Source organism: Cyrtonyx montezumae, unplaced genomic scaffold (assembly GCF_038088225.1).
Source record: "Cyrtonyx montezumae isolate F1298 unplaced genomic scaffold, pur_monq_1.0 scaffold_36, whole genome shotgun sequence".
In the NCBI taxonomy this organism is placed as follows: Eukaryota; Metazoa; Chordata; class Aves; order Galliformes; family Odontophoridae; genus Cyrtonyx; species Cyrtonyx montezumae.
Window position 1 is genome coordinate 12,144,976 of NW_027072041.1, and position 27,712 is coordinate 12,172,687.

At 36.7% G+C, this 27,712-nt stretch overlaps 1 protein-coding gene across 1 annotated transcript in view; it reads left to right on the plus strand.

Moving 5' to 3' along the window:
- The window catches only part of MCTP1 (multiple C2 and transmembrane domain containing 1), a 193,727-nt gene that overhangs the window by 9,489 nt on the left and 156,526 nt on the right, over positions 1 to 27,712 (plus strand). The window contains exon 3 of the mRNA XM_065745475.1: positions 17,024 to 17,138. Coding sequence (XP_065601547.1) covers positions 17,024 to 17,138 — 115 coding nt within the window. The remainder of the gene's footprint in view (positions 1 to 17,023; positions 17,139 to 27,712) is intronic.

Sequence of the window (27,712 nt, forward strand, 5' to 3'; positions counted from 1 at the left end):
AATCATAGTGAGGATCTTGGAATATAAAGAGTGTGCAAGCTAGTGTGAGAAGGTACTCGTACCCCTGTTTAAGCTTAAGGCTTGGCACAAAAGTTACCTTTTTATGATGCATTATGTTCACATTTTTTGCACTTAAGTTTTTCATACTGTACATGACTAAGTATGTTGAACTTCACTGAAAGGTGACAGTGGACAAAAGATTTAAGATTTCTGATGCTGGATCTTTGTAACAATAAATAAACAATGCACATAGATTTCAAAAGCCCATGAAGCATTTAAAGATTTCTGAGAATGTTTATGGCTTGGCCCAGTACCAGAAAGCGCAGTACTGCATTGTGCATTTAGCCTACCTGTATAACACTGCTGAAGCATGGTGTACTAGACTAGAACTTAATATTAACTCTTTATTATAATCTCATTATTTATATTTTCTTGATGAGAGATTTACCAAAAATTCTTGCATCATCACCTCCTCAGGCTGATGAGCTGGATGTTAGAGAGGTGCTCTTGGACTTGACAGCCTAGCACTGCTTCTGAAAGTGGATGTCTCAGCTCTTTGAAAAAGAGAAAAAATTACAGCCTTTCCTTTAATTCACATTCAGAGAAAAAATGTCAACTATCATCTCCTTTTACCCACGTACAATACAGTATTATTTATAATAACCTCCTATAGTTGAAGATACATTTATGTAGGGAGATTCTTGAATGCGAAAGTTTATATTAAATTGACAAATCGATTTGGAGGAAGTATCTTTATGAATCTTCTATTATCTCTTCTAAAGCATTTTTCTTTTATGGCCTTTGCAGTGGCCATGTTGCAGCTCCATCCTTTTTAATGTGGCTGTTGTAAAAGGAAAGAAGGGAAAATCCTAAAGGTTAACTGCAGCACTTTCATGGTGATCATGTCTTTGATGTATTGAGGAAGACTGCTTTATTGTAAAGGGCAAAGTAAGCATTTATAAAGTCAAGGGTTACAAAGGGGCATCTTACCTTAATGAGATATTTGTGCTCAGGCATTTGTTCAGTCACTTGGGGAAACACAGCTGTTTTAAATTTATAAGCAATTCAGTTGATAAACAAGGCGTTTTTTACGACGTGATCTACATTAGTCTGTACAGCTTCTCAAGAAAAACTACTTTTAATTGCTATAGCATCAATTCAAGCAATTTTAGTTCAGCTTATAGCTTCTTTCTTTATCACTTTTGTAGCAGACGTGACCTCTGTCATGCTACTCCATGAGCTTGCTTCTCTCTTAATTTTGTATTTTGTCCTAACATCAGTTGTAACGCATATCAGTTCACATCTGAACTGTCCATTCAGCAATAATGTTTGTTATACTTCAATAAAATTATCTGAGTGTAGTCAAGAGAATTTGGAAACAAATATTTGAGTAGCTAAAATAGACAACTGACATTTCTTAATATCCATTTTTCCTAGTCCAACTATTATGTTTTCCTATCTTTCTTTTCTTTCTTTCTTGAAAATTGTCCTGTATTATATGGTTACTTAAGTTAATTTAGTATCAGAGATTACTTCATTGAAAAACATACAAAGACTATAAACTTGAAGACCCCAGAAAAATGTGATGCTGATCAGAGAGTTCTTTGTTATCAGACAACATGCAGAGGTTTTTGCAGCATCATCAAGGGTCTGAGGCTATCCAGGACCTCTTAATGAGATAACCCAGTCCAGAGTCTTCAGAGCAGATTGGTCACTTTGAGCTGGTTGCTTGGAGTGTGCACTTGGGTTTTGAATGTCTCCAAGGATGGTCTCCATAGCCTCTCAGAGAAATGTCTGACAGTGTCTGACCACCCTGACAGTAAAAACTCTTTCTGTGTTCAAATAGAGTTTCCTGTATTTTGTTTTGTGCCCACTGCCTTCTATCTGGTCATGGGCATCACAGAGAAGAGCCAGGCTCTGTCTTTACTCCTCCAGCATTGTCTGTTGGGGTGTGCTGCTAATGATGGGCCTCCATCTGGACCTTGTGCTATTGTTGCACCACCCTCAACACAGAAGCCTGTCCACCCTTCAGTAAATATCTCCATCTGCTTTAATGGTCTATATTTCACAAGCTTGTCTATGAGGATAGTATGTGAGATGATACTGAAAGCTTTTTTTAATGCACAGACGAATGTCTGCTGCCTTCATCTAGCATGCTAGTCAACTCCTCGTAGCAGGCTGCCAGGTAGATTTAGATGTTGTCATTTAGAGCATACTGTTAACCCGTTTACTTTTTGTTTTTAAAGAGGTGGGAAATGAAATGGTTTGGCAGAATAAATGTTTTCATTAAGTGAGTAATATGATCCTCTGAAATTTTGAAGAAACAAAATAAATGCAATGGCTTCTGAAGGAGCTCCTTGGAAACAGGCATCTCTCTGTTCACAATGTATTGGTCTCAGGTTGAAGCCCTGTGCAAAGTGAGAGCAGAACATGCCTGTAAAGAAAAAGTCTGGCAGAGAAATTATAGTATCCTTAGTGCACTTCTGGGTTCAGTGTATTTTGTGCTGAACTGGTACATACCCTTTTTTCAGATTAGTAAAGAGCAAGTGGCTGCCAGCTCCCACGCTGAATCATAAGCAGTAGGTAAGCTGAAGCTGCATGCCTTTGGCAGTGCTGATGTCTTTAGGTATTTGTGTATCATAGAGAATGAGACGACTGATGAAAACTTGATGCGGGTAAGAACAACTATAAGTTTAAATCCTTCTGCTCTTTGACGTTTGATCTTTAAAGGTTTATTGTCAGCTTGATTGTTGTGTGGACTACTGACTTTTTATAGGTAACTGAGCTTGCTGCAGAGCTTCGGAGAAGCTTTGCTCTCTGCCTAGCAAACTGGCACAGGGTAGTGCCAATGTGCAGCAGGTTTTCCATCCCTTCCACAGCTGTAGTTGTTCTAAATGTCTGTATCTTCTGCTTTTAAATACTGATCAACAGGCTCTCCTACAGACCTGCCCCAGGCTACTTCTTTTCCGATGGTGTACTGAGAGAAGTGTTTTTACTCTGTATTTGCAAGTGATGCAACAATGTTAAGTCACAGGCTGAACACCTGTAATTAATTCTGGAGATTCTGGAGATCTGTTAGGTATATGGGGTCTTCCTTAGGCAATCCATGGATGAACTTGATCTGTTACAGAATTGCTACTGTCTATCTCTAGAGAAATCCCTTCTTCAGGGGTTTGTTATGAAGCTCTTGGAAGGAGAGTTCTGGTCCCTGGCTTTTAGGGGTTTTTTTTCCTGCTTTGCCCCCATCACCTTTTTTTTTTTTTCTTTTTTTTTTTCCCCAGACAAATCATTGCCAAGAATGGCTGGTTTCAGTTTTATCTCCACCTGGTGCTAACAGACAGCTTGTGGTATACAGGTGTAAGGTTAAAGGCATACACAGTCAGTAAAATTGGCAGTTACTTCATGGTATTGTTAGTTTAATTCAGAAGTGAACTTGGTATCTGAGGAACGTGTATTTGATTGTATGTGAAGGAATAATTCATATGGCTAGATGCAAGTAATAAGAAATATAGATGAAAAGTGCTTCACTAAGCAGGGGAAAACACTCTGGAGCATTAGTCAAGTTATTGAGAAATTTGTATTAGTAGTTGAACAGGAACAAATTATTCATAGGAGCAACATCATAGTTTTGGTGCCACTAACTGACTTAACTGATTAATGACTAAACTGATTAATGATTATGATTACATCTGTTTCCCAGCTATATATTTAGAGCCCCCAAAGAGTGAACAAAGAAGATGTACTCCATACCTGAGGCTGCATAGCCTGAAAAGCTCTTCTACTGTGCACAAGCAACTCTTCCACAATCAGGAGATTCTGAATTTGCCCAAAGGAGCTTAGATATTGATCAGCAGTGACAATATTTACATGCAATGAAATTAAGAAAAACTTTCTATCTTCTAAACATAGTTCTTGGGTTTGAAGAAATAGACCTAGGCAGTTCAAAATTGAGTGAATGGGATGTGCTTGTATCCTTTTAATTAGATGTTCTTACAGTGTTACATCTACTGTATTTTTCTGAACTGAAAGGTATTCTCCCCCTAGCCCTTGTTAGTATTGGTACAATATCTCATTAATTCTCCCTAATTAAAAATGCTAAATGAGGAAGAAAAATTAAAAATTTATTGTGCATAGTATTTTCCTTTTGGATGTTGCATCATGCCTTTAAAAACTTGTTACTGATCATGATGCTGTACATCTTCTGAAGAAAAATAATGCTGCAGTTATCAAAGTATTAACTGAAATATGTTTCACTGCTTCAGGTTAGTGTATGCCATGGATTGGAATGCCTAATAACAAAAAACCTATGTCTTTGTAGGTACATCCATGGGTAGGTAGGCTTAAATGTTGTTGATGATTACTACATTTTACTCACTGAGTGACACAAAGGCATGTAACATGCAAAACACTCAGGTTTCAGTTTGACTGTGTTTGTGGTGGGCACAAGAGACAGAGTCAACACTGATCCCTTCCCTCCACAGTGTTCTGTTGTTGTCTATGCAGTCTACCCTCAAGTTATGCAAAACCAACTCATGAAAAATATCACTTAAATCGCATACTAATGTTCAAAATTTACAATCATCCAGGGTTCAATTACTAGCTGTGGCCTGTGAGATGCACACTGGACATATATCACACTTTATCCAGCTAAATAGATCAGAGTGCAGTTAGTTCATTATTTCTCAACATGTCAGATAGAGAATAAAGAAACTAGAAATACTTTTAAAAGCACTGCCATCTAACTGAAATGTATAGGCATTTTTTAGTAAGTGATCTGTGTTTATTAAGATATCAGCTTCAGCGGAAAACATACATTCTGAAAATGCTTTAGTCAGTGTCATGGGTCTATTGTCCACACTACAATTTCTCATAGCAAACAGCTAGCGAGACCTGCTTTGCTTTTCTAATAACAGGTTTCTCAGCCTGTATTTTAGAGTGCCAAACACATCTTTCTCAGAATGTTTGTTTGTGTAACAATACATCATGTGCTTTTGGAAACTAAGGAGAGAGAGACATTCAGAAATGGTAAAAAATAGGACTGGAAAAGACTTTATCACACCGTGGGAGATTCACACTGCTGTTTCATAGGGTATTCAGTATAAAACCTTTTTCTTCAGACATTCATTTCAGCTCAGAGGATTGTCCATGCTCATTTACTTTTTCACTCTGGTGCACGTTGGTGGCTTTGGAAGAAGGTGTGAAGCTGGGAGGTGGGTGACTGTCAGGGGTGATGACTTGGCTAGTGGAGAGAGTCAGGAAGGAAATACTTGGGACCAGGTCACCAGTGACCACCAGTTCAGATGGGAAGCTTAATGATCTGTGTGCCTGTGTTATCCGCAGCTCAGAAGGTTTCAGGGGTGGGTCCCTACCAGCAGTATCACTGTTTCAACTTGTTTATTGTGGTCTTGAGTAACGAAGTGCTTTATTTTAACATCCTAAGTTGTGAGCTCTTACCATCATACGATGGCTCTCTAAAAATCTTTGAAGCTACTTCTGCTTGTGGTTCTTCCCAGGTGGATTTTGACTGTATATGAGAACCCGTCTGTTAGTATTTATTAATTTGTAGATGGAGCTTACTGCTTTGAAGGCAGGAAGCAGTGATAGATGACAGTTTGAATAAATGTACGGCTGGAAGTTTCTTTTTGTTGTTTTGCTGACTTTGGTATTCAATTATTTTATTTTCTTCTATGTGAATAAGTGAGAATCTTTGGAAATTGCTATTTAATGAGAAGAACAATAAATGTACTGCTTTAAAATGAATTCATTGCTCTCTGGAGAGGCAAGAAAGAGTACGACAGATGTTAATCATGTTTTTGTGGATCCTTTAGCAGTGGTATCTGAGTACTTGATCCTGTTGTCAAAAGTGGAGAATAGTGGAGTGAAATGATATGGGCAAGGGCGTGTGCAGATATCTGAAGCCACATCAGTTCTTATTATAACAATAAAAGAGAATAAATCTTGTAGCAGAAAAAGGTTACTTTGCTTTAAGATATTCTCCTAAGTTGCTTCTGTATGCAGATAGTCAGGTCAAAACGTAAGTTGTCATCAGCATTTGACATGAAGATTTCAGGAGTGTTGTATATGTGGACAGTTATGTGCCATTTGCCATGTGTCACATACACAGTCTCCATGCCATTGGAATGATAGCTTCTTGAACTTTCTATCATCTCCATTACCTACAGTTTCTATTATTTCAGCCTATCGCATATGATCCAAGTCTATCAGAATGTGTAGTTAGCCCCATTCCTTGAATAAGTGATTCAGGTATTTAATTTAGAAGTGATTTTCATATGTCAAGAGGCACAGTTAATTCTGGAATGTGAAGTGATAAACTAAGCTAAGAGTAAGAAAATGGTGGTATTTTCTGACCATACAAGTTGGCTACTTTGTGGTTGATGTGAAAGGATTCCAAGAAGCCCTTTTGTCCTTTGTAGCAAGTTGCTATTGAGGAACAATTTGGAATGTTTAATTGAATCGGTTATTTCAGTTTTCCTCTCCCGCATACAGCTTCGTGAGGAAAGCAATGATTTGTGTGTTAGGCTTCACCCTGATACACATTATCTGGCTATCCATAAGGTTTAAAACTCATTGTACAAAATCATACCACTGGTTTTAGGCTAGGCTGACATTTTTCTGAGTTAACTGTACCAGTCTGATAGGGGGCATCAAAGGGTTTTTCTGTGACATAAAGTGGCTTAGGAAGAGAGAATCCACTCCTCCACTTTCTTCAGTGGGTGAAGATTAAATAGATGTGAAATTCTAAGTGTACATAGACCTGGACAACCACTTGACAGCATACAAGTCCCGTAATGAAAAACTTCTACTTATCTACTTACAACTGAAGTTATCTTGAAAATTGCTTGAATAAAATCTAAATTGTTTTAGTCTATTCCTTCTTCATTCCTTCTTTTAATATCTCTGTAATGGTCAAGTGCTTTAATTTTTTAAAAAGTTTTTAAGTTTAAGTGAGAAATTATAGCAGGTGGTATTGGATATTGCTTTTAGATCTGTTTAAATTATTTCTGAAATGCCTTCAAAAGTAATATACTAGGATATACACCAGAAGTAACATAGTACAATATGCATACTAAATACATACTAGAATGAAAATTTTCTTTCATTATAATAAAATATTTGTGTTTATTTAGTAAAACAAAGCATTTAGTTAGTTAAACTATTTCTCCACATAAGTTATTCACTGAGAATATCAGTGTAGGAGTTATCTAGGATTTAGTTTTCAGGAGCTGAACTTTCATATATGGTTCATGCCAGCATTTAACAAATAAAAAGCAGCACCCTTTGCTTTACAGCACCTTCTGCATTGGGCACAGGAGGAGGAAGCAGTTTCCAGTGTGTGAAGATGTGCAGATAGTTGAGTCATTTCCTCTGAATAAGTGTTGAAACATATTCATAAGTCTTGTCTCACTTTCACTCTGAGTAGCTGCAGTTCACAGCAATAGTCAAGTGATATTTGCACAGAGCTGTTCCTACCAGCTGGAGGTGAACAGTGTTACGGAGCAGTTGTCAGCTCGCAAAGCTAGTTCAGCTTCACAAGTATCTTTGTGAAGCAAAGGATTCTCAACTCACGATAGCATTCTGGATAGGTGAAACCTACAGGAACTTTTCAGTTCGGACCTGATAAGGTAGGAGTTTAGTTTCTTTATAAAGACTAACATTCTAATGCATAACTATGTATAAGCATCCTGTTTTAAAACACAGATAATTTAAAAATCTATTCTGAAAATAATTAAATACTTGCATTTGATGGAAACTGCATACCTGGAGTGGGTAATGCAGAGTGAGAAAAACTGTTTCTTCCATTTAGGATATCACACAGATGGAAGCATCAGTCTCTTACAGGTGGGCTAATGTTTACAGTCATACAGAATGGAGGAGGAAAGCAGTACTGAAATGATTCTGCTGTTTTACTGTTCAGCTCTCAGATACCTGTCCTCTGCTGTGTAGTATATGGATTTTTCCATGGATTTTGTGTCTGTAATGCATGCCATCATTCTTCAGTGACAACTGAAAATATCAAAATATCCAGGCAGGTCATGGTTAAAACTAGCTCTGATTGTGAAATCGGAATCTTTTTAATGTTTTTTTTTTTCTTTCTGTCTACAGTAGACTAGTATTACCCTCATTACAATAATCTTTGTTATGAATACGACAAGCACTGAGGAAGTTGCTATTAACTGTTTAGTGTTAATGATAGTTGCACCATCTCTTGTTTTAAAATGAATTCAGAGTAATTCAAATTCCATATTCTGAAAACATTCACATCTCACAAAACTTGAGATTTTGAGTATTATGTACCAAGTGGCATAATACACATAATACTCTTGAATAACCAGAGTTATATAGTGTGTACACATTTAAATATAAAATTAATTATATAAAATTAAACTAGTGATATTTTAATATGGTTTCATTTTTTTAAAATGATTATTTTTAAGTTTATTTTTAAGTAGTTTATTTTTCAGTAGAATGACTGAAGAAAATTTTCTTTTGAGGGAAATGAGGAATCAGGCGTATATGTTGTCTTCAGGCATTTCTTGTTTTGAAAGTGTGAGAGCTAATTGTTCACAGATTCTTCTTCTGATATGGATTTGACACCTGTCTCCATTTCCCTGTTGAGTTATCCTTCATCTGCCATGTTTGACATAACTTGCTGTGTAATTCTGCACTCTTCAGGCAAGCGAGAAGATTTTTCTGCTTGATATGGCAGGTTTCTTTTTCTACAGATGATAAAAATGCTAGCTCTCAGAAATTAGATTGGTGTTGCATCTGCCTGAGACTGAGTCCCTGGAAAAAAAAAATAAACAAAAAGTGCTAAAAAAGGAAATGCCAACATGATTTTTATGCTTTACAAAATGATGATCTTAGTGATGTAAGCTTCTTTGGAATGAGAAAGAGTATGTGACTTTGATTTGTGTATTTCCAGTGTATTTTCCACCCCTTCAGAGAGTCTTTGTTTCCCCCATTCACTTTCTTTGTGAATCATATGTTCGTGAGTGCAAATGTATGTATTCTTGCAGAAATGTAATCAGATGGCCCACGTAACTTAAAATAATCTTATCAAAACCAAAATAGGTTGAGTACTCATTCTCCAGGCTTGTCCTGGGAACTCAGTAATTCCACACAGCTGAAAGTAAAATATAATTTGATTCATGATGCTTTTCATTTCCTCTGCTAAAAGAAGTAGATTATCTCATTTCTGAAAAAGATTATACTCTTGGAGTTTTTGGAAAAGAAAAGTAAACGTAAAGATTTTAAACAATAATTACAAAAAAAAAAAAGTTACTCCTGATTCAAATGCGCTGAACTGACTAGATTTACAGTGGTTGTGAATGTGGCAAGTGAATCAGGAAATGAATTTAATCATTGCTCTTGGAAAAACTATGACTTTGTTCTTGAGTTCAGAAATGGAAGGAAAAAAAAAGGATGTTGTCAATCTCTGTGAAATTGATTGCATGTGGTCTACATAAAAGGTCTCGTGACTGATAGTGGATATCCTAAAGCTATAGATTTCTGAACAAGTAACAACAGAAACTAAGCTTTTACAATTCTATTTTCTTAAAACAGATTTTTTTTTTTTCAGGAATTAACTGGCACTTTTGTATTATTTTAACTTAGAATCTATGGCATGTTACATGCTTACCCATGAAACAACATCATGCTTATATACTGATTTATAATGTGTATTGCTCTGCCTTTGAAAATAATGGGTTGCTTTACAGAAAGCAAAAAAAGACTGGAGTTTTGGCAAGGGGAATGGTTTAATTTAAAACATCCATGAGCATTGCATCATAAATGCATGGCATAGGTAGTCAGGCTTGTTCGTGGTATTTATGCACAGTTTGGGCATACTGTGCTCCTGACAGTTCCATAATGGAGTGTCCCTGACCTGGGGACCTCAACCTGAGTGCAGCCCGTCAGAGGTGTCCTCACCAGTGTTGACCAGAATATATCAAGTAACCTCCTAAAACTAATCTGGTGAAACTTTGGAATATCCATCAGGGGTCATGAAAAACTGTAATTAACTTTTTCTAGGGTTTTCATTTACACTTGAAATAGATTGTAACATTTTGCTCTTTGATCAATTTATTGTGTTCCTGCACACTTTTGGTATGTTTTTAAATTAGCTTTCAGTTATAGGTGATTGTTTCTGTAAATGCCTGGGAGAAATTCTTGTAACTGAAGACTGAGGCCATTAATCATCTTCATGGGATAAAGTAATGTGTTGGAAACTTTCTTCTAAGGAAAGAAAAATACTCTAATAATACAATTTGCTCTAGAAAATACTGCATAGTATTTGTTATTTAGAAATTAATTAATATTTTTTTCTAGTGTTACCAGAGCTACAGGCAAATCTTTCTCCTTTGTGATTCTAGGCTTTGCTTATGAATAATCTTTGCTCAATTTCCCTGTAAAATGAAAATGTATGAAGGGGCAGAGTAGGGAATGAGATTAGAAAGAGAAATGCTGCAACAAATTTCAGCCGACTGTTGAGCAATTGCCTAGAGTTTCAGTGTAATTCTCATTCTATTTTAACAGCACTCACTGTATGTGTTAACCCAGGTAGAAGAACTACAGAGATTCACAAGTGGGTAGGTCACATGAAGTATATCAGTAATAGTGCAAAGGAAGCACCTCCTTTGGGAGTCCACTTAAATTTCAGACAGCTCCAATTACATAGGTGTATCTATCTTTCTTGCAAGCTGTCTTCTTGTGGAAGGAAATCAGTTCTTACTCTGCTGTGCAGGCACATGCCAGCCCACTTGGAGTGAGGAGCCTTATGGCCATAGTGATGAATGAGGCACAGCTGGAGCTATTGCGCAATGCTGATGCTACATGAGTAGAAATAAGTCCCTATGGATGACAATTCCATCTTCAGCTATATCTTCAGCAGAGCACTGCTTTTCTCCAAGTCCCTGACGTTGTTTGTCCTTATAAAATTTGGTTAACTGGGAATTGATTTGCGGGTTTTTTTTTTTCCCCCCATTTCTATTTTACCTTGTTTTGGAACTGGAAGTACACTGTTCACTGTAAAGTACGTGAAAAAAGATGCTGTTCTGCTTTACGTGACTACCTGTCTTTCCAGTGGTAGACTAAATCTGAGACACAATCTGGGATGAAACAATTGGGCAGCAGTGACCTGTGAGTTGTCTGGGCAGGAGAAGAGCATCCATGGCTGTAAAGAAGAGCTGTCTTTGTTTTGGTTTCCCCAAGCACTGTGGTGGAAGGTGGTAGGTTCTCTGTCCTGAGAAACAGCTGGGACCTGTCTGTCCTGCTGTAAGGTGTAGCCTGGAAGCATCTCTGTGTTCTTTCAGTGGGGCTGCGTAATCTTGTAATGTTCCTGTACCAAATAAAGATGGGGAAAGTTTAGATGATGTGGACAGTAAACATTGAAAGGAATGGAATGTGTGCCTGTCACTGGTACTGAGAGGGCAGGGCAGGATCACTTCTTCTGGTCTTGTGTCACCCATGTCAATCTAGCTCAACAGAACTGGTCTGCTGGGACTTGGCTATGTCACAAGACTTGAGTCCATTCAGCTAATGGGAATTCTTACGCATTTATTCTCTGCTTTCCCATTTATAACAATGTTGGCTTTATGGGCACTTGCAAATGAATTTGCTTCCAGGAATTTATCAGTTACTTTACTAATACTCTTCATTTTATTCACATTTACCTTTGGAAGAGCATGTATGTAGTGATTTTTGTGCTAATGGCATTATTTGCAGTAAGGAGATAACATGATGGCTTTGCTTTGTTCTCTTTTTAATGTATAGTATATATTAAAAGACAGTGTGGACAGTTGTCTCCTGAAAAATGTCAGTTGGTTATTTCTGTTCCATCTTTAAAATGAGTTTCTTTAAAGTGAGATTATGATTCATATATACTTCCTTGTTACCGATGACAATTAGTAATATTCCCACACTTGTAAAGTTTTAAGATTAGATGTACAAATTACCAATGAATCAGATCTATATATCTTTACAATAGAAAGGGAATCATGCTTCTGAAAGTCAATTCTTGAACTATGATCTTCCTCTATAGGAAATTCAGGCGCTACATTTGCTAATAACTCAGATTTTGTCATCCATCTCCAGAGTAAAATCTGGAGTACACCATCTAGATGAAATGAAAGCATCTTCAATGACTAATAAAAGAGAATGGCTATGCTGCCTTATACACCTAGTACTTCACTGGCAGCCTTTCTGTTTCAAAGATACCTGCATTTAATTTAATTTTCTTTTTCTCTTTGTTATGTATTTATAACAATAGGAGTTATTCTGGATCTGGAATTTGTCTTGTTATTCTGATACTTGCCAGAGACACACTGACTAGCAGTGACTGAAAAACACTTTTCCATCTTATCTGGCTCTTGGGTATACTGGTAAAAGCAAATATGTACAGTACAGAAAGCTTATTGTCTACAGTGGACACTGCTACTCGTAAAGGAATAATTTTTACTTAGGAAATCTGCAAGATATTGTTGGAGTTTGTCTTGTGATTGTTCTTCTGTACTGTAACAAAAATATTTCTCTCTCTAATGTTTGATAAATAGGCTCAAGATTCAGGTGGCTTCATGAGGAGATGGGTACTGTCTAGACCCAATATTTATGGGATTTCAGGTTCTTTCTGACAAATTCTGAACAGGTTACTTTCTCACTTTGTTCACGTTACTTCAGTGAATGGTGAACTAAAATAGGGACTGTGTATCAAGTCACTGGAAGGTATGGGTTTTTTTGTTTGTTTTTGTTTTTGTCTTAGGTGTGTATCAGAAAATGGTGAGATTTACTACAGGGGATGAAGCTTCTTCCTCTTGCCTCCTATTTATTTTCATGGAAACTGCAACAGATGCAAAGAGCACAATAATGAAATTTGTTAAAGCAGATTCTGAGCCTCACTGTGCTCGCGTCCATTTGGTCTCTGTAAATGTTCAGGAAGAGTTGATAAGTGTCAGTGGATGTCATTCTTTCCACATGGAGGAGTTCACTGACACCCATTTGCCTCATACATGCTTCAGTGTCAGACACCATTCTGTCAGTCTGCCCTTCTGTTGCCATTGGTCATACAATAACAGCATGTAATGGGATATTGGTGGGAAGATTCGACCTCTACTGTCCTACCACCACCAGCCACCTCTGACTTTGTGGGCAGCAGAATAAAATAGAAGGTGTTAATTTTGGAGCAGTCTACCTACATTTCTAAATCAAAAAGTAAAATGTTTCCTTGATCATATTCTGTTGTGCAGGCATTATTTGGAAGATAAATTAATAGGAATACCCTACCTATTGTGATGATCTGAAGTTACAATTAGATACTGAATAATAAATGCATATAAATAATAATAAATACAAAATAAAATAAAATAATAAATATATTATTTGTCTAGCACATTTATTGAACTTATTCCTGATTTCCTCATCATGTTTTTCAAAATGAAATGACACAATGCATCCCTAACTTCATGTTCAGCTCCACTACTACTTGTAAATGGAAACAAACACTTCCTTCAGTTCTTGAAGTTTGTTTTCTAAAGCCCTGTGCATTTACTGTATCAAGGTAGATTAAATCAGTGAGAAACAGATAACCCTACAATGGTTTGGGATGATTACTGCAGTTGCTTTTCACAAAATGGAATCTGGAACCTCTGAATTTTTGATGTAACTAAGGAGCATAAAAACACTGTGGGAAGTTGGGCAGGGCAGGTGGATCAGGATGTAATGTGACAGAAAAAGGAAGGAAGCTGTGGCTGCTTTATTCAAGCATGAACTCATGGTTTTGGTTAAGACTGCTTTTGTTTCCTACTGGTTGTATTATCTCAGTCTCTATAAGTGATCTGTAGAAGTTAAATATTATAGTAGACTTGAATGGTAAATGGTAACAAACTGAGCAAAAAAAAACAAAAAACCTAACCAAACAAAAAACAACAGGCTGATGAAAGGAGGAACAATTCAGTCAGCTCTCCTCTGATAATCAATATCAGTGTGTGATTTCCTCTGCTGCTAGACAGGACTACTGCTTCTGAAACGTGATTTTAAAGGTACTTCTGAATACAAAGCTTTCCAAGTCTTAATATGCTTACATCTTTTGCTGTCATTTGTGCATCTATTTATTGCATTTTCAGAAGGAAATCTTGCAAGCTGTTCAAACTAATCGCTTTTATTGTATTTGAAAGCAACTGAAAGCAAATGCTCATTTTCAGTATCAAAGAGCAACAATAGTACAGATGTTGGAAAAAATATTCCACTTACTCTACAGAGACATAAATGGTTAGTACTGTTTTTTGGTTCTGAAGGGCTATTTTTAAACAAGTGATTAAATAGCTTTCACATGTATCCAGAAAGCTCAGGCTGAATGTTCTGCACCCTTCTCTCTGTTAACCAGTGTATTTCCCAATGATGTAAACTATCTGCGTACAGAAAATCCTGACACATATCAACATGTGCATGTATTTGAGAGTGTGTGTATTTAATGCTAAGATAAACAACATCTTCATTCTGCACAAATAATATCAAATTTATAGTTCTTCATCATCTATACATTTCATACTATACATTTCAGACAATTATTCTCTATAACAATTTGAAGGGAGGTTGTAGTGAGATGGAGGTCTTTCATCTTTCATGTAACTGGTGGAAGGGAATGGCCTCAAGTTGTGCCAGGGGAGATTCAAGCTGGATATTAGGAAATACTGCTTTTCTGAAAGAGTGGTCAGGTGCTGGGATGGGCTGCCCAGGGAGGTGTTGGAGTCACTGACCCTGGAAGTATTCAAGGAGTGTTTAAGATGCTATGTTAACATACATGGCCAAGAGATAACCATTGGTGATAGGTGGACAGTTGGACTGGATGATCTTGTCTCTTCCAGCCTTAGTGATTCTATGATTATTACATGTGCTGTTGCCATTAGCTCCTAAATAGCTCAAATGCAAAATCTCTCATAGGTCATCAGTACTTTTTATCCAATTTTAAATCTTTACAGATGCAGTTCAGGCTTTTCACACGTGTGAATAAAAATTCTTTCTGTAGGTATGACAAACTAACAAAGTAGCCACTCCTTTCTGAAGCATTATGTTAATCAAAGTCTACATTATTAGTATATACAAGATTCTACTAGTTTCTGTACACTTCTAATTTAAAATCCCAGGATGTCCTTTTATTTTGGTATTGAAATATATTGAAATTTTATTTCAGCCTCATTGTTGAGGCAGGCGAGTGAGATGAAACAGGGTGAGCAGTTCTTTTCTGCCTCATTCCTCAGTTGCTAAGTGTTCCTTAAGTTATGATGATCATCATCATCATAATAAGTTTAAAGTAGATAGGTAAATACTTTCAAGAATATTGAGAATTCCTTATCACTTTATTTTCATAGCTTTGAAGCACAGCTTTTTCTCATTAATTGCATAAATTGACAGATAGTTGGAAGTTCAGAATTTTCAAGTTTCTTTCCTTACTTTACAAGCAGGTGTTTTCAAAGCACTCTCTGTGTTTCAGTAAGAAACTTTTGCCAAATGAAAATGATCTAAAAAAATGACTCTGAGCCAGGCAGTAACTAGAGTGGAAAACTCTGCTTACATTATATTTATGACACACTAATGTTATTTCAGAAGTTTTAATTTGTTTTCTGTTTGAATGCTGGTAATGCTTCATGCCGTGCTATTAACCCTTCAGTGCTGATATTCCGGTGCTTCCTCTTTATGAAACACTACAAAATTTAACTTTGCTTATCATATGGAACAGTGAAAGAAATGCCATTCATTTCACCATCCCATTTTCTTACAAAAGTCCGATCATGTGGTCAGGCAGTGTACCAAGATGACTCCTTTTATACAACTCCTGTTACGTTGCCCTTTTCCTTTGTTTGCTGCAGGTAACTTTGATTAGAGCCATGTCTCTTAAAAAAATCTAATTATTTCCAGGTTTTGCTTGGGTGCCTGCATCTATATTTTGATGCTGATGCCTTTGCTTTATGTTGGAAAAAAAAACAAGTGCTTTTTGCTTATCAGTGTGTTCTGGGAGAATACTGAAATGGAACAGCAGATGATCAGGTTGTGACCTGTTTAAATTATTCAGATATTAGTTAGATTGAAGTAATATTTATGCACCTTTCTAAAATATATTTTTATTTCCACATAAATTTTAGATTTGTTCTCCTTCTGAAAGGTAGTGGTGTATAATATTGCTGTAGTTTATCGGTACTTGCTGAAAATTTTAGATTTGACACTGAGAAAAAAAAATTGAATTTTAAAGTCTGTTCGTATGATATGCTCCTCTTTTTCTACAATGGAGCCTTCTTTAAATCTCTTATATCCTCTGAGAATCAGAAGTAAAGTCATGCTAACTTGTAGACTTAGATTGTAGAACAGCAGGAACACCATTAATTTTTTGGGTTTGTTTGGGTAGTTAATCATTAGTAATAACATAAAAGAAAAATGTCAGTATTCACAGTGGCAGAAAAAGCCAATACAATGTTTGCAGTGGTGAAGATGGCAGTAATCTCCAGGCTGACATCTGGGGATATCTGAATGTGTTAACCTAAGAATTAGGGGTGTTCTTTCATCTGTTGAATGGTAGTGTGACTTCAGAAGATATACTTTTAACTTTGGATTGCCATAGGGGCCATAACCAGATTCACAGTGGTTTTTGTTCTGTTTTTTAATAAAGATATTCTTCAAAGGTCCCCAAGGATATTCTTCACCAATTTTCTTCCATCACTATATGGAAAAATCACATAATTTTCAAAGCAGTGCAGTAGGCTGTTTTAGCTGACCAGGAATGATAGTGAATGTAATTAAAAATTGAGGTTGTCATAATAAATAATAAAGAATCTTTTTGCAAACACTGGGATAAAAAAAATGGATTCTTAGGAACTGTCATGCTGAAGACAGGCACAGGTTCTGTTAGGTAGGAGATGGGGGAATGAGATAAAGCCTGGTCTTAATTCAACAGGGGAAAATACACCTTATCTGAAACTTTTAGTAACATTAGCTTTTGTATTTTTTTCCCCTCTAGAAAACAAGTTCAGTTGGTCCTAGTAATGCAGTTTTTCCCTCTGGGGATCCCGGAATGTACCAATTGGACATTACTTTAAGAAGAGGACAGAATTTAGCAGCACGAGATCGTGGAGGTAAGTGCATGTTGGTGAGTGCTATCTTAATGTTTGGGAAGTTGGATGTCTATTGGTTTAATTTTTACATGATTGTTAGAGTTTCATTTAAATAATCTAACTTTGGATTTTGTGTTAAACACAGTTTAATGCTATGTTGAGGTTCTTGTGCTCAAGAGCATGCAGCATAAGGAGCTAAGGGCTGCTAATCACACTCAGGAAGAGAAGTGAGATTTAGGTAATATTAGTTTAATTCTAATTTCAAACTAAGAATGATGTGGCGGATCTAATTTAAACATTCAGATTACATCTGTCCTGTTCAGTAGTTAATTTATTCCTTGACTGCTTACTATAAGTAATAGCTCTGTATTTGAAGACAACTCTATTTAATGGGCCCAAGTGCTACGTGTTGGTCAATCTGCTGGTCAAATGTTGGTATTTTACAGCTTGCACTGAGCTGTTTACAGCACACATGATTCCTGAAATCTATTTTGACCCACTGACACACGACTGACTGTCTCAGTGACTGTACATGCATCTGTAGCTCATGTGAGATTGGTCGGTAATACACTTCCTGAACAGCTATTCAAGTATGATAAATCTGATTAAAAACCTGCTGGAGGTTAGTCAAAATACATTCCTTATGAGATAAAGAAAAAAAAAAAGTAAAAAAAGTATATCTGCAGTTGAAAAAGTAGTTCTTTATAGAAGTTTCCTGTGTCATCTTTGTTAGGCCATTTGTCTGATTTCAGGTCTCAAGTACAGTAGCAGAAACAAAGAAAGTTGTTTATGACAGGGACACTACTCCTCATAATTACATCACTGAAATGAAATTTTAGTATTCTCATTATTGCAAGATTACTTTTTTATATATTCTCCCTCCAGGTGTACTGATAGCTAATCAAGCTTTACCTGACATTCATTAAAAGTAAAAATCCTAGAACGTCTTTGTTTGATGAGCTGGAGGGACATCCATATAGCTTGTCTGATTTATGAATGATATAACGTAATTCATTTGTTTGCCTTTCCTATTATTTATAAATGAACTGAAATGTGTTTATAAATATTTTGGTTTGTTTGCAAGGAAAAAAATCTGTAAATGTTTTCCCCATAATACAGGAGTCTTAAGTAAACAAAGTGCAGGAAACTGCCTCTATAAGTGGAATCCCAGTTTCTGAACTGAGTACTTGGTGCTCTGTAAGACATTAGGCACTTTTAAACATCTGTTCAAAAACCTGCCACTTGAGAATCAAAGAAACATCCTTATGCTTCGCCTGATGTTTCTTCAGTGCCTGGACACTGAGTTGTTCTGCATGATTGTTACCCTGTTTTGGAGCCTGTAATCCACAGACATTTAAAGGCATTCTTTGAAAACACAGAGCAAATACTACATCTTAGGTTGAAATGTTGTGGAGGAAGAAGGCAGCTGGTGAGTCTGTTTTTACAGAATAGTCTTGAGTCCTGTTTTCTTACCATAATACCAGTAGATGCCTTTCTTTCTTAATTATTTCCTGACCATGAACACTCGTCCTTCCATCTCAAGCAATGAAAGGTGTCTTCTAGCAATGTCTGTGTTGCCATAGATCCTTCAGATCAGGTGGGGAGCTAGAGATGCGCATCCTCCCACACTGACTGATTTCAAAACTCTGAAAGTACAAAAACATTACATTGTTCAGGACACGAAGCTGAAACCCCTCCATTTATGGATGAATCTTTGGTTTGTTCTCCCTTTCTCTTAGTGTTATTCAGAGAGGAGATACTGTCAGCATCTACAAAACTGGATTCTGAGGGTACTGTATAGGCATTAGGGAAGGGCTTAGTGGGTTTAGATAGCTGCTGAGTGGGAAGTGCAGAGAAAGGGATTAAGCTTGTGAAGTCATTTTTCTCTAAACGCTTTCTGGAGTTTATAATACTTCATATATATATACGTATTTGTTTTAAGTAGCCCCAGACATGTTTCACTATCAATGAGCATGTAAAACTGGATTTGTACTAGAAGTTTCTGAGGATACCAGAGGAGATTCAGTAAGTTCATAGAAGAGCACTAAAAGGTACTGAAATGTGCAGGGGAAAAAAAAAAGAAGAAGCAAATTCTGAAAGTCTTTTATTTAATTCTGGGTACCTAGAAAAAGAACATTAGAGGGAAATAATTTATATGTTTGTCATGTTTTCATTTTTCCATCGACACCTGTTTGGAGGTGGAGACAGAATACTGGTCTCACTGGGTGTTTGTTCTGAGCCAGTACCAACATTTCTTTTGTATTGCATACACGTTTAGCACTGCTTGTGTTAGGGATTTTATGCCAGAAGGTGATTATGGGAAAATCCCTGGGAAGCACTGTAAGGATATATGTCCAAATGCCAAATGGAGCTACCAAGACTGATATGTTGGATATTAATATCAGAGTTTGGGAAATTTCTCCCAGGAATGTCGTGAGGATTTCATATATTGTAAGTCATAATGCCTTCCCTCCTAAGTCTTCAGATTCTCTCCTTAAAGCCTGACCATTGTACTTTCACTGAGTTCTGTGATTCTCACTCCAAAAGCATAATTGAACTATATGGTAGAAAAGAATTTGGTTTTAATTTTAGCTTTTTGCTCCTTAATGCTTGAACTTTAGTTTCACATATCTTTTCAAAACCTGGTGCTGATCATATTGCTGTCTTTGAATTCAACATTGAATTCTCATGGCATGAATGTTCTGCACACTTTGTCTTGCCCAAATGTATAAAAAGAGGTGCCATAACATTCTTTGAGGAAAGGGATATTAACATTCTTTGAGGAAAGGGATATATAAAAGATTGCAGCTTTATTTATATGGCTAGCAATGATGGTATTCATCATGGCTATTAGTTGATAAATAGCACCGTTGATAGTCACAACAAACGAAGTACAGAGCATTCTTAATATCACTGAGGACCAACATCTTACTGTTCCTTTCTCAAAGGGTTTAAGATAGGTCTTGTTATTGCAGACAATAATTCTGCACCAGTATGTCAAAAGGAAACGTAACTACTCATTTTAAGTCCTCATTTTTATAGCAGATTCTATCTTCAGTCTGATAAAGCTTTCTTTCCAAGTACCTTTCTGCTGTGGTACCCAGTGCTGTCTTAACTATATGATGACACAGTTTACATTTTTCCTTCTGTCAGAATTCTTTTGTGACAACACATATCATTTATGTCTTTTGTAGTTGCTTTGTTTAAGACCATCCTAAAGTAAACCACGTGCTTATTTAGATTTCAAAATATATTTTCCAAACCTCTTTCCTCTAAGAGTTGTGGGAAGCTGTGTAAGTCAGCAGTATTAACAATTTAAGCTTACACATTATATTTTCTTTCTTAATTTTTAATGTCTCATTTCCTTTTTGTCATTATAAAGCATTTGTGCAGTGCCATGTATAGTTTGGGAGTTCTTTTTTGAGTTAAAAATTTATAGATCATAAAAATAAATAAATGTTGCTGGTCTTTGTATGCACGTGGATTTTATGTTGCCACTTTCAATCAGTAACATGCATTGCATTTATGGATATATATATGTATTGCAATATCTTAATGTCTGTAAATTTTTTGTAACAAAAGAGAAAAAGCGAAACTGATTTATCCATTTTTGCTTCAAAAGTGACTCATGCTGAGATACAAACTGAAATACTGAAGGGAATTACGTTTTAATCATTGATGTTCTACCATCCTCTTCAGTTCAAGGAACAATATCCACAACATTCTTTTGAATGTTTTGAATAGATTTTCTTCACAATCTTCTCTTGCTTCACTGAAGCCTGGAAGCCACTCTTTTGTGTTCTCTGAGAAATGCGTGTGCTGATTAGCAGTTCCATTTTAAACAAAGCTTGGCAATAAGCTGTGTAGATTAATTGCAGTAATTCTTGTGGTTTGTGTTGTTAAAGTTTATCTTGCATCTAGTTTTTAATACAAAACATGTGAATACTTACCAAAACAGCACAAGGAGAGTTAATTTTGAGTATGAATCTTTTATCGGATCTTCTATGATGATTGGAAGTAACTTACTTTGTGTGTGAAGTTTTCCAGGAAGAGTTCCTGGGAAGAGGTACTTGTATAAGGGCAGAAGGCCTTGGCCTCTGACTGGGTAATGTCACCAGATCTCCTTGTCTCTCTGTGCAGAAGACTGTTCTATTCCACTTCCTAAGACTTTATACCAATAGTTGAGTTGTTTCTCAAGTGCTTGGCTGCTTTGGAAGCCTGTGCTCAAAGATGGTAAAACAAAATAAGCTAGAGTAGTGTGCAGTTAGTGGAGTATTCAGTGCCTAGGTTGAATTTCAGGTTGATAGATCTCTCATTTTCAATATGAAATTTGTACATCATTAAGAAACTAGCTGATTAAACTGAAGGTAACTAGGAGAGAGGACAGTCAAAATCAAGAACATCTGAAGGAACTGTAGTAGTAGGTTTAGAACAGTCATGGAACTGTAATAGTTTGCTTTTTATCTGTATATCTCTTTTTCCATTTGCATCTTTAGGATCTGAATAAGTGTCAATGAGATAGTTAATTAAAATAAGAGGAATCAGGCAGCCTTTCTGTTTCTATGCACACTTACCTGAGACAGTACATCTAACTATAAATAATGTATTTTATGTTTGAGCAGTGCTTCACCGTTGTAGGACACTGAAATTCAATCCTTAACTTGGTTAAAATGCAGTTCAGACATAATAGCAATACAGATTGAGAAGTTGTTCATCTTTATGATTCAGACTTCTTTTTGTTTTGTTTTTTTGGGAGTTTGTTTGTTTGTTTGTAGCTGCAATATACTACTAAGTCTTTTACGTAGTCAAGAATGTTGGGAACATGTCCATGCTCTATATCCTGTAGAGGTGAAATGAGAAAGTTACTGTTATAACTCTGTAGCACTTGTGAAATCTTTCTGGTCTGGGTCTCGGGGCAATAACCAGAGAAATACCACTCACAATATAACAGGTAGCCTGAAGCCAAATCATTTTTAGCAGGCCTTTGAGATCAGTATTTTTGTACTATTGAATGGGAATATTTATCAGCTTTTAAGTTGTACTTTTATTTTACCTTTATTTTTACTAGTCATGTCTGGAATTTTGAAGCTGTTTAATCCATTGGAAAACAGATGTAATTAATTTTGGGATGGAAATCAAAGTGTTTATATTTCGTTCAAACATTAGTTTATCTTGAAGTGTTTCAGTGGAGTTGCATTCTTTATCTGAGTCAAAAATATACCTAAAATGTGTTTATTAAGAGCTCTGGGAGGTGTAAATGTGTAGAATAGCTAATTTTTTAGAAACTTCATTTCTCTTCAGTGAAGAACAACTGTGGATTTCCATCTTACTGTCAACAGATACAGACCAGCACTGCCCAGTGCAGAATGCATACTGGGAAAATACTTCCCAGTTGTCTCTGCTCTGCCTTAGCTTTGCTGGCACTGTTGTAGCAGTGCAGTGGATACAGGGTGGTATTGCCTGGGAGCAGCTCCTCGTGCCTCACCTCCTGCTGCTTAGCAGCAGCCGTGGCTCATACATGATGGTGTCTGACAACTGATGCGGGTTTTTTATTATTTTTTATTATTTTTTAATTTAATTTTATTTTTTTTTTTTTTGGATGAGCAAAGAGCAAGGAGGAAAGAGCGAAGTGCAGATTTGAGAAATGGGATTTGAGAGATGGGATTTGTCCTATTCTCATATGCTACACACAATTTTGTCCTTCTGAGCAGAAGATGCCAAAGATCACCAAAGGATAGGTTCACTCTTCTGCTTTAGCTGCTTTTGTTCCATCTGATGTGGTGCCTGCTTTCTCTGTCTAACACCTCACTGCACTTGCTCCCCTCTATGCTTTAAACTGCTTAAGTGTCCAAGCAGAAAGCAAGTGGCATTCTGTTTCTGTCAGAGTCTGGAATTCTTATGCTGTGTAGGAAGTCTTTGCTGGTTGATGATCACCTACTGTCCCACTGAAAACTTCAGAGCAGGTTCTCCCTGCTGCATGGGTAGTTGAAAATAAGCCAGTCTCTCATTTTCAGTCTCCTGATCTCTTTTCTCCCTTGTATTTACGTACATTAGACCTGTGCTGCTCTTAATGCACTGTGACACTTGTTTTTATTTTTTCCCTCATTACTCCATCACAAGAGGAGGATACATCTAAGGATACTCTATGGTAGTTTTATGAAAGGATTGCTAGATTCAGTTTCCCCATGATTTTAAAGGGCTGTCTTTTACAATGGGAAGATGAACTATCCAAGTTCATGTTACAAAACACTTCATGTTACAAATAATTTGTGTCATTAAATAATTTGAGAACATGTCATAGCTGCCCATATCGTGGGATTATATGGTGAAATTTTCTACAGTTCCAAAATAAACAGTCCTAGTATCTCTGAAGTAGAAGTTACGGTGAATTTCCTCATAGTTAGCTCTGGCAGAGGCTGTCTGTCAGTGCTGGCTCTGTGCCACCTTGAACACAAACTGGCAAGTAAAAGCATTTTTAATCCACCACTGCCTGAAGGCTACCAGCTGCCTTGCAACCCTAATAATTAGGCATCCAAATAACATACTGAGTTGGAGCCTCAGAATGCTCTGAGCCAGAATCTACATCTCTGGGTAGCACATCATTTAATACAGTAAAAAGTTTAAAAATCCTCAAATGGAATTTTATTTATGAGAGTTACATAGATTATACAAAATTATTTATTGATATGATTGAGTGTCTATATAAAAATTAACTCAGGAAAATTACTAATTGCTTTGTAGAGTTTTTATTTTTTTCTTTCAAATGTATTTTTTTTCATTCAAAAGCAATTGATCAATTGCTTTTAGGCATCTGGATTTGAAAAGTACACTGTGCAAATTCATACTCTGTGAAAGTGAACTTGTATTTAAGGTAAACTGTTGGATAAATGGGTGTACTGCAGCTTTGGAAGTCACAAGCCATTAAATAACAGTGTAACTCGAGGAACAGCAGACTTCATGTACATTTTACATTCATTCTTTATTTTAGAATTATTTATTTCTCATTTTGACAATAAATTACACCACTATTGAAGATGATAGTAACATCTTTATGAATTTGAGTGGACCAGAACTTACTGTCCTGCAAGTTCTGTGTATAAAATAGTATATACAATATATTAAAGTCCTATGACTGACATAGAAAGAAAGCAGTAAAATTTTCCCTAATGTCTTTGCAGGAACGCTCTCAATAGATTACTCACTTTTTCTAGAAAAGGATATTTGAGGAGTTGAGTTTTACATTTAATGATACCCAAACTATTACGTAACTAAGTGCTCATAAATACTTGTATTCTTGTTGAGGAAATTTCAGGTCATATTTCTTACATTTTGATTACAGGTCATCTTAGAAGAATAGGAGTTGAGAACTCAAAGGAATTCTAATGGAAGTGAGGTAGTCATGCAATAGGCAGTATAACATCACAGTTAGAAGTGATTAGAAATGTTGCAGTGGTTGCTATAACTTGAGATGATATAACCTGCAGTATGACATAAGTTGAGTTTCAGAGGATTCTGATCCTCCAAAAATTTATTTTTTGGGATATGAAGCCAACAGGCTTTTTCCCGTTAAAGTACTATTGGTGTTCTGTGCATTTCCAACTGACCTCATGATATAGCATGAGAAAGAGCATTACTGATGTTTAAAACTTTTTGCAAATAGTGCTGGTACACTGGTAGCTAACACTACTGTGAGTGCTTGGTTGTTGCTCTCCTTAACTACTGATTGAGAATGCTTTTGGATTAGTTTACTGGTACATGTTGCTACAAGAAAGAACAATTGTTAAAAAAAATATCCCTATAGTGTTAGCTGATTATTAAATAGTTATAATTGAATAGGAAAAAAAAAAAAAAGGAAACTGTCAGACTACCTGTGTTAGAATGGTAAATAAGAGAAAATACTTATCTCCCATAATCTAATCTCCTTTAGTTTAAATTTTACTACGTGTTCTCCTGCTTTAATAATGTTCTGGTGATAAGCCCAGACAGCTTGCTACCCAAAATATTCTTAATCCTCCTGGTCATTTGCATCCCATCTGATGTTGGCATGTCTACTAAAGATTTGTTCTAGATCATAGAAGCCGAAGTTCTGAGTGTGACACCATCCATGCAGCCACTCATTCAATGCTCCATTCTCCTCCTTCTGCTTGGTTCCCAGCCTTAAACAGGGTGTCACGCTCCAATATAAAGGAGTGAGACGAGGTTCTTTGATTATGTGTATACCCGATGGTGTGATTAAGACACAACGGGTCAAATGTGAACCCAACCAGTTTATTACAAATACTAGTTGCTTAGGGATATGGGGAAGGGAAGGTGAGCGATAGAAAAGAGAAAAAGCAAGGAGACTTGGCAGAAAGCAAGAGAGAGAGCATCATCACTGTGGATCCAGTGAGGTCTGTAGTCCATTGATCTCAGGAACTCGTCTGGTCACCGCAGGGAGAAAGCTGGGAAGCTTCACAGCATGCAGACAGCATGCGGGAGTGTTCTTCCAAAAAGGTTTTTCCCTCGGGAAAGTCTCTTCTTCAGAGTCTTTGGTTTAGTGGTGCCGAGAAAACCAACTGAGCAACTTGACACACCAATGAGTTATGTCAAGCAGCTGTTCCCTCCCCATTACAGTGCTGGGTACATGGGGGATCGCTCCACTAAACATGCACACCGAAGAGAGAAACGAATACATATTTAAAGGTATAGCACATGCATATTCAACACATTCCAAACTCTGGTTATTGAGGGGATTAAACCTGAGGGTCAATTTTGCTGTAAATTTTCAAACCTTGAAAGAGGGAGAGCTCCTCACCATTCCTGTGGGTGTTTTGTTTGGTTATCTTGTTGGGACAACAGGATGTCTGTCCTGCTTTCTTATCGACAAGTTTCTTGCATTAGTTTGATTTATGCCCACCCCCATTTCTAAGTTTTGTTCTCTGTGTAACACATCTGGCCCAACAGATAAATCAGCAGGGAGTAGCACCTTCGGTGCCATGTACAAGTATTATCATCCTTTGCGGTGATCAGCTTCTCCAAGCCATACCCCGAAAAAGACTACTTGCCCCTATTTCTGCTTATCTTTACAACCATAAACAGAGACATTGAGGCGTCGCGACAGCCATCTAGATGATTTGCAGTTGTCAATTAGAGTCTTATAGCCAGATAGGCTTCGTGAAGCAAGCTTTGAGACAACAAAAGTAAAAGCAGTTTCTGTCCTTCACACAGGAGTGACTGCTGTGAACACTACCTGTGCTCAAATCCCTTCAACATATTTCCAGGGGACATAAAGTTCTTCTTAATATTTTGTCATTTCCCAATTGTAGCCTACTATGACCCAACTTGAGAGAGCAGGAGTGAATAGTAATGCCAGACTCTGTCATACCTGCTAATCTCATCCTATTTTTTCTGAATATGGGGTCCTGGCAGAAAACAAAACCCATCTACAGAGATTATCTAGGCAGGTAATTGGTGCCTCAGTGACCCTCAAGACAACATTGACAGTTATTAAGACCCTCTGCCTTTCGGTGGCACTGCTTCTGACGAGTTTTCAGATGGAGCATCTTAACGTTGTTGACCCTTTCCATGTCTGAACCATTATTTACATTCTATTCTCTTTCCATTCCCAGTGCTTTGTGTCTGTTGCTTATGGGGATCTCAGAAGGAAGAGGGAAACTCCACCTGTTCCAAGCAGAGATGAGGGTCCAGTCTCTGTCATCCAACATGTTTTTGCCATGTCTCCTTAGGGTTGGAAGCTTGTTTAAGCTTTTTCTCCTTACAGTCTTAACACAGGCTGTCAGTCTGACAACGTCACTCCAAAATAGTACATATCAGTCTCTTATTCTGACTGCTGGATACTTAGCATGGTGATTTATTTCTTCTATAACCTGGCCACCGGCTCAATAAGTTCATCAAGCTAGTCACACTTTCACCCATTACACCCCCCTCTGTGGTCTCTCCAGGTTACAACTGGCAAGGGAGCTGATGCAATGCTTGAGCAGTTTCAGTATCATAGCATTTGAAGTCCTTGTGAAGCCAGTTGTTAGTGGTAGAGGTAAATTGCAGACCATTGCTAGCAGTGGCTTGGCTTAGGACTTCCAGAGCATTGTTCTCTGAGGATTAAGGTGGAACAATCAGATCAATTAATTTAGTCATTAGGAGAAATCCAACACTTATGGGCTCAGTGTGTCTACAGAAGAATTGGAAGTGTTATGCTGTTAGCACATTGCTATCATGTCTGTTTTTTTTATTTGTTTGACCTTAAAGTAATGAAATAAAAACATTAATGTTCTTTAGTATATTAATATATTGTTTTAAGACAAGTTTCACATACTGTATTTCTGTAAATGCTCCTCCTGTTCCATAAGCATTAATGGTTGACCTTGATGATCTCGGAGGTGTTTTCCAACCTAAATGTTACTATGATTTTGTAATTGTCCATTTGATTAAATTGGTATTTCTTAAATAAAGATGCCTATTTTGAGCTCACTGAAATTTTTATCTGCCTTTTTCATTGGCAAAAACATGTCTTAGAAAGAAAGATTAAAAGAAAGATTAAAAGCTGTGATTGTTTTAACCAATAATTTTTTTTAATTGGCACTGAATAATTAAAGTTT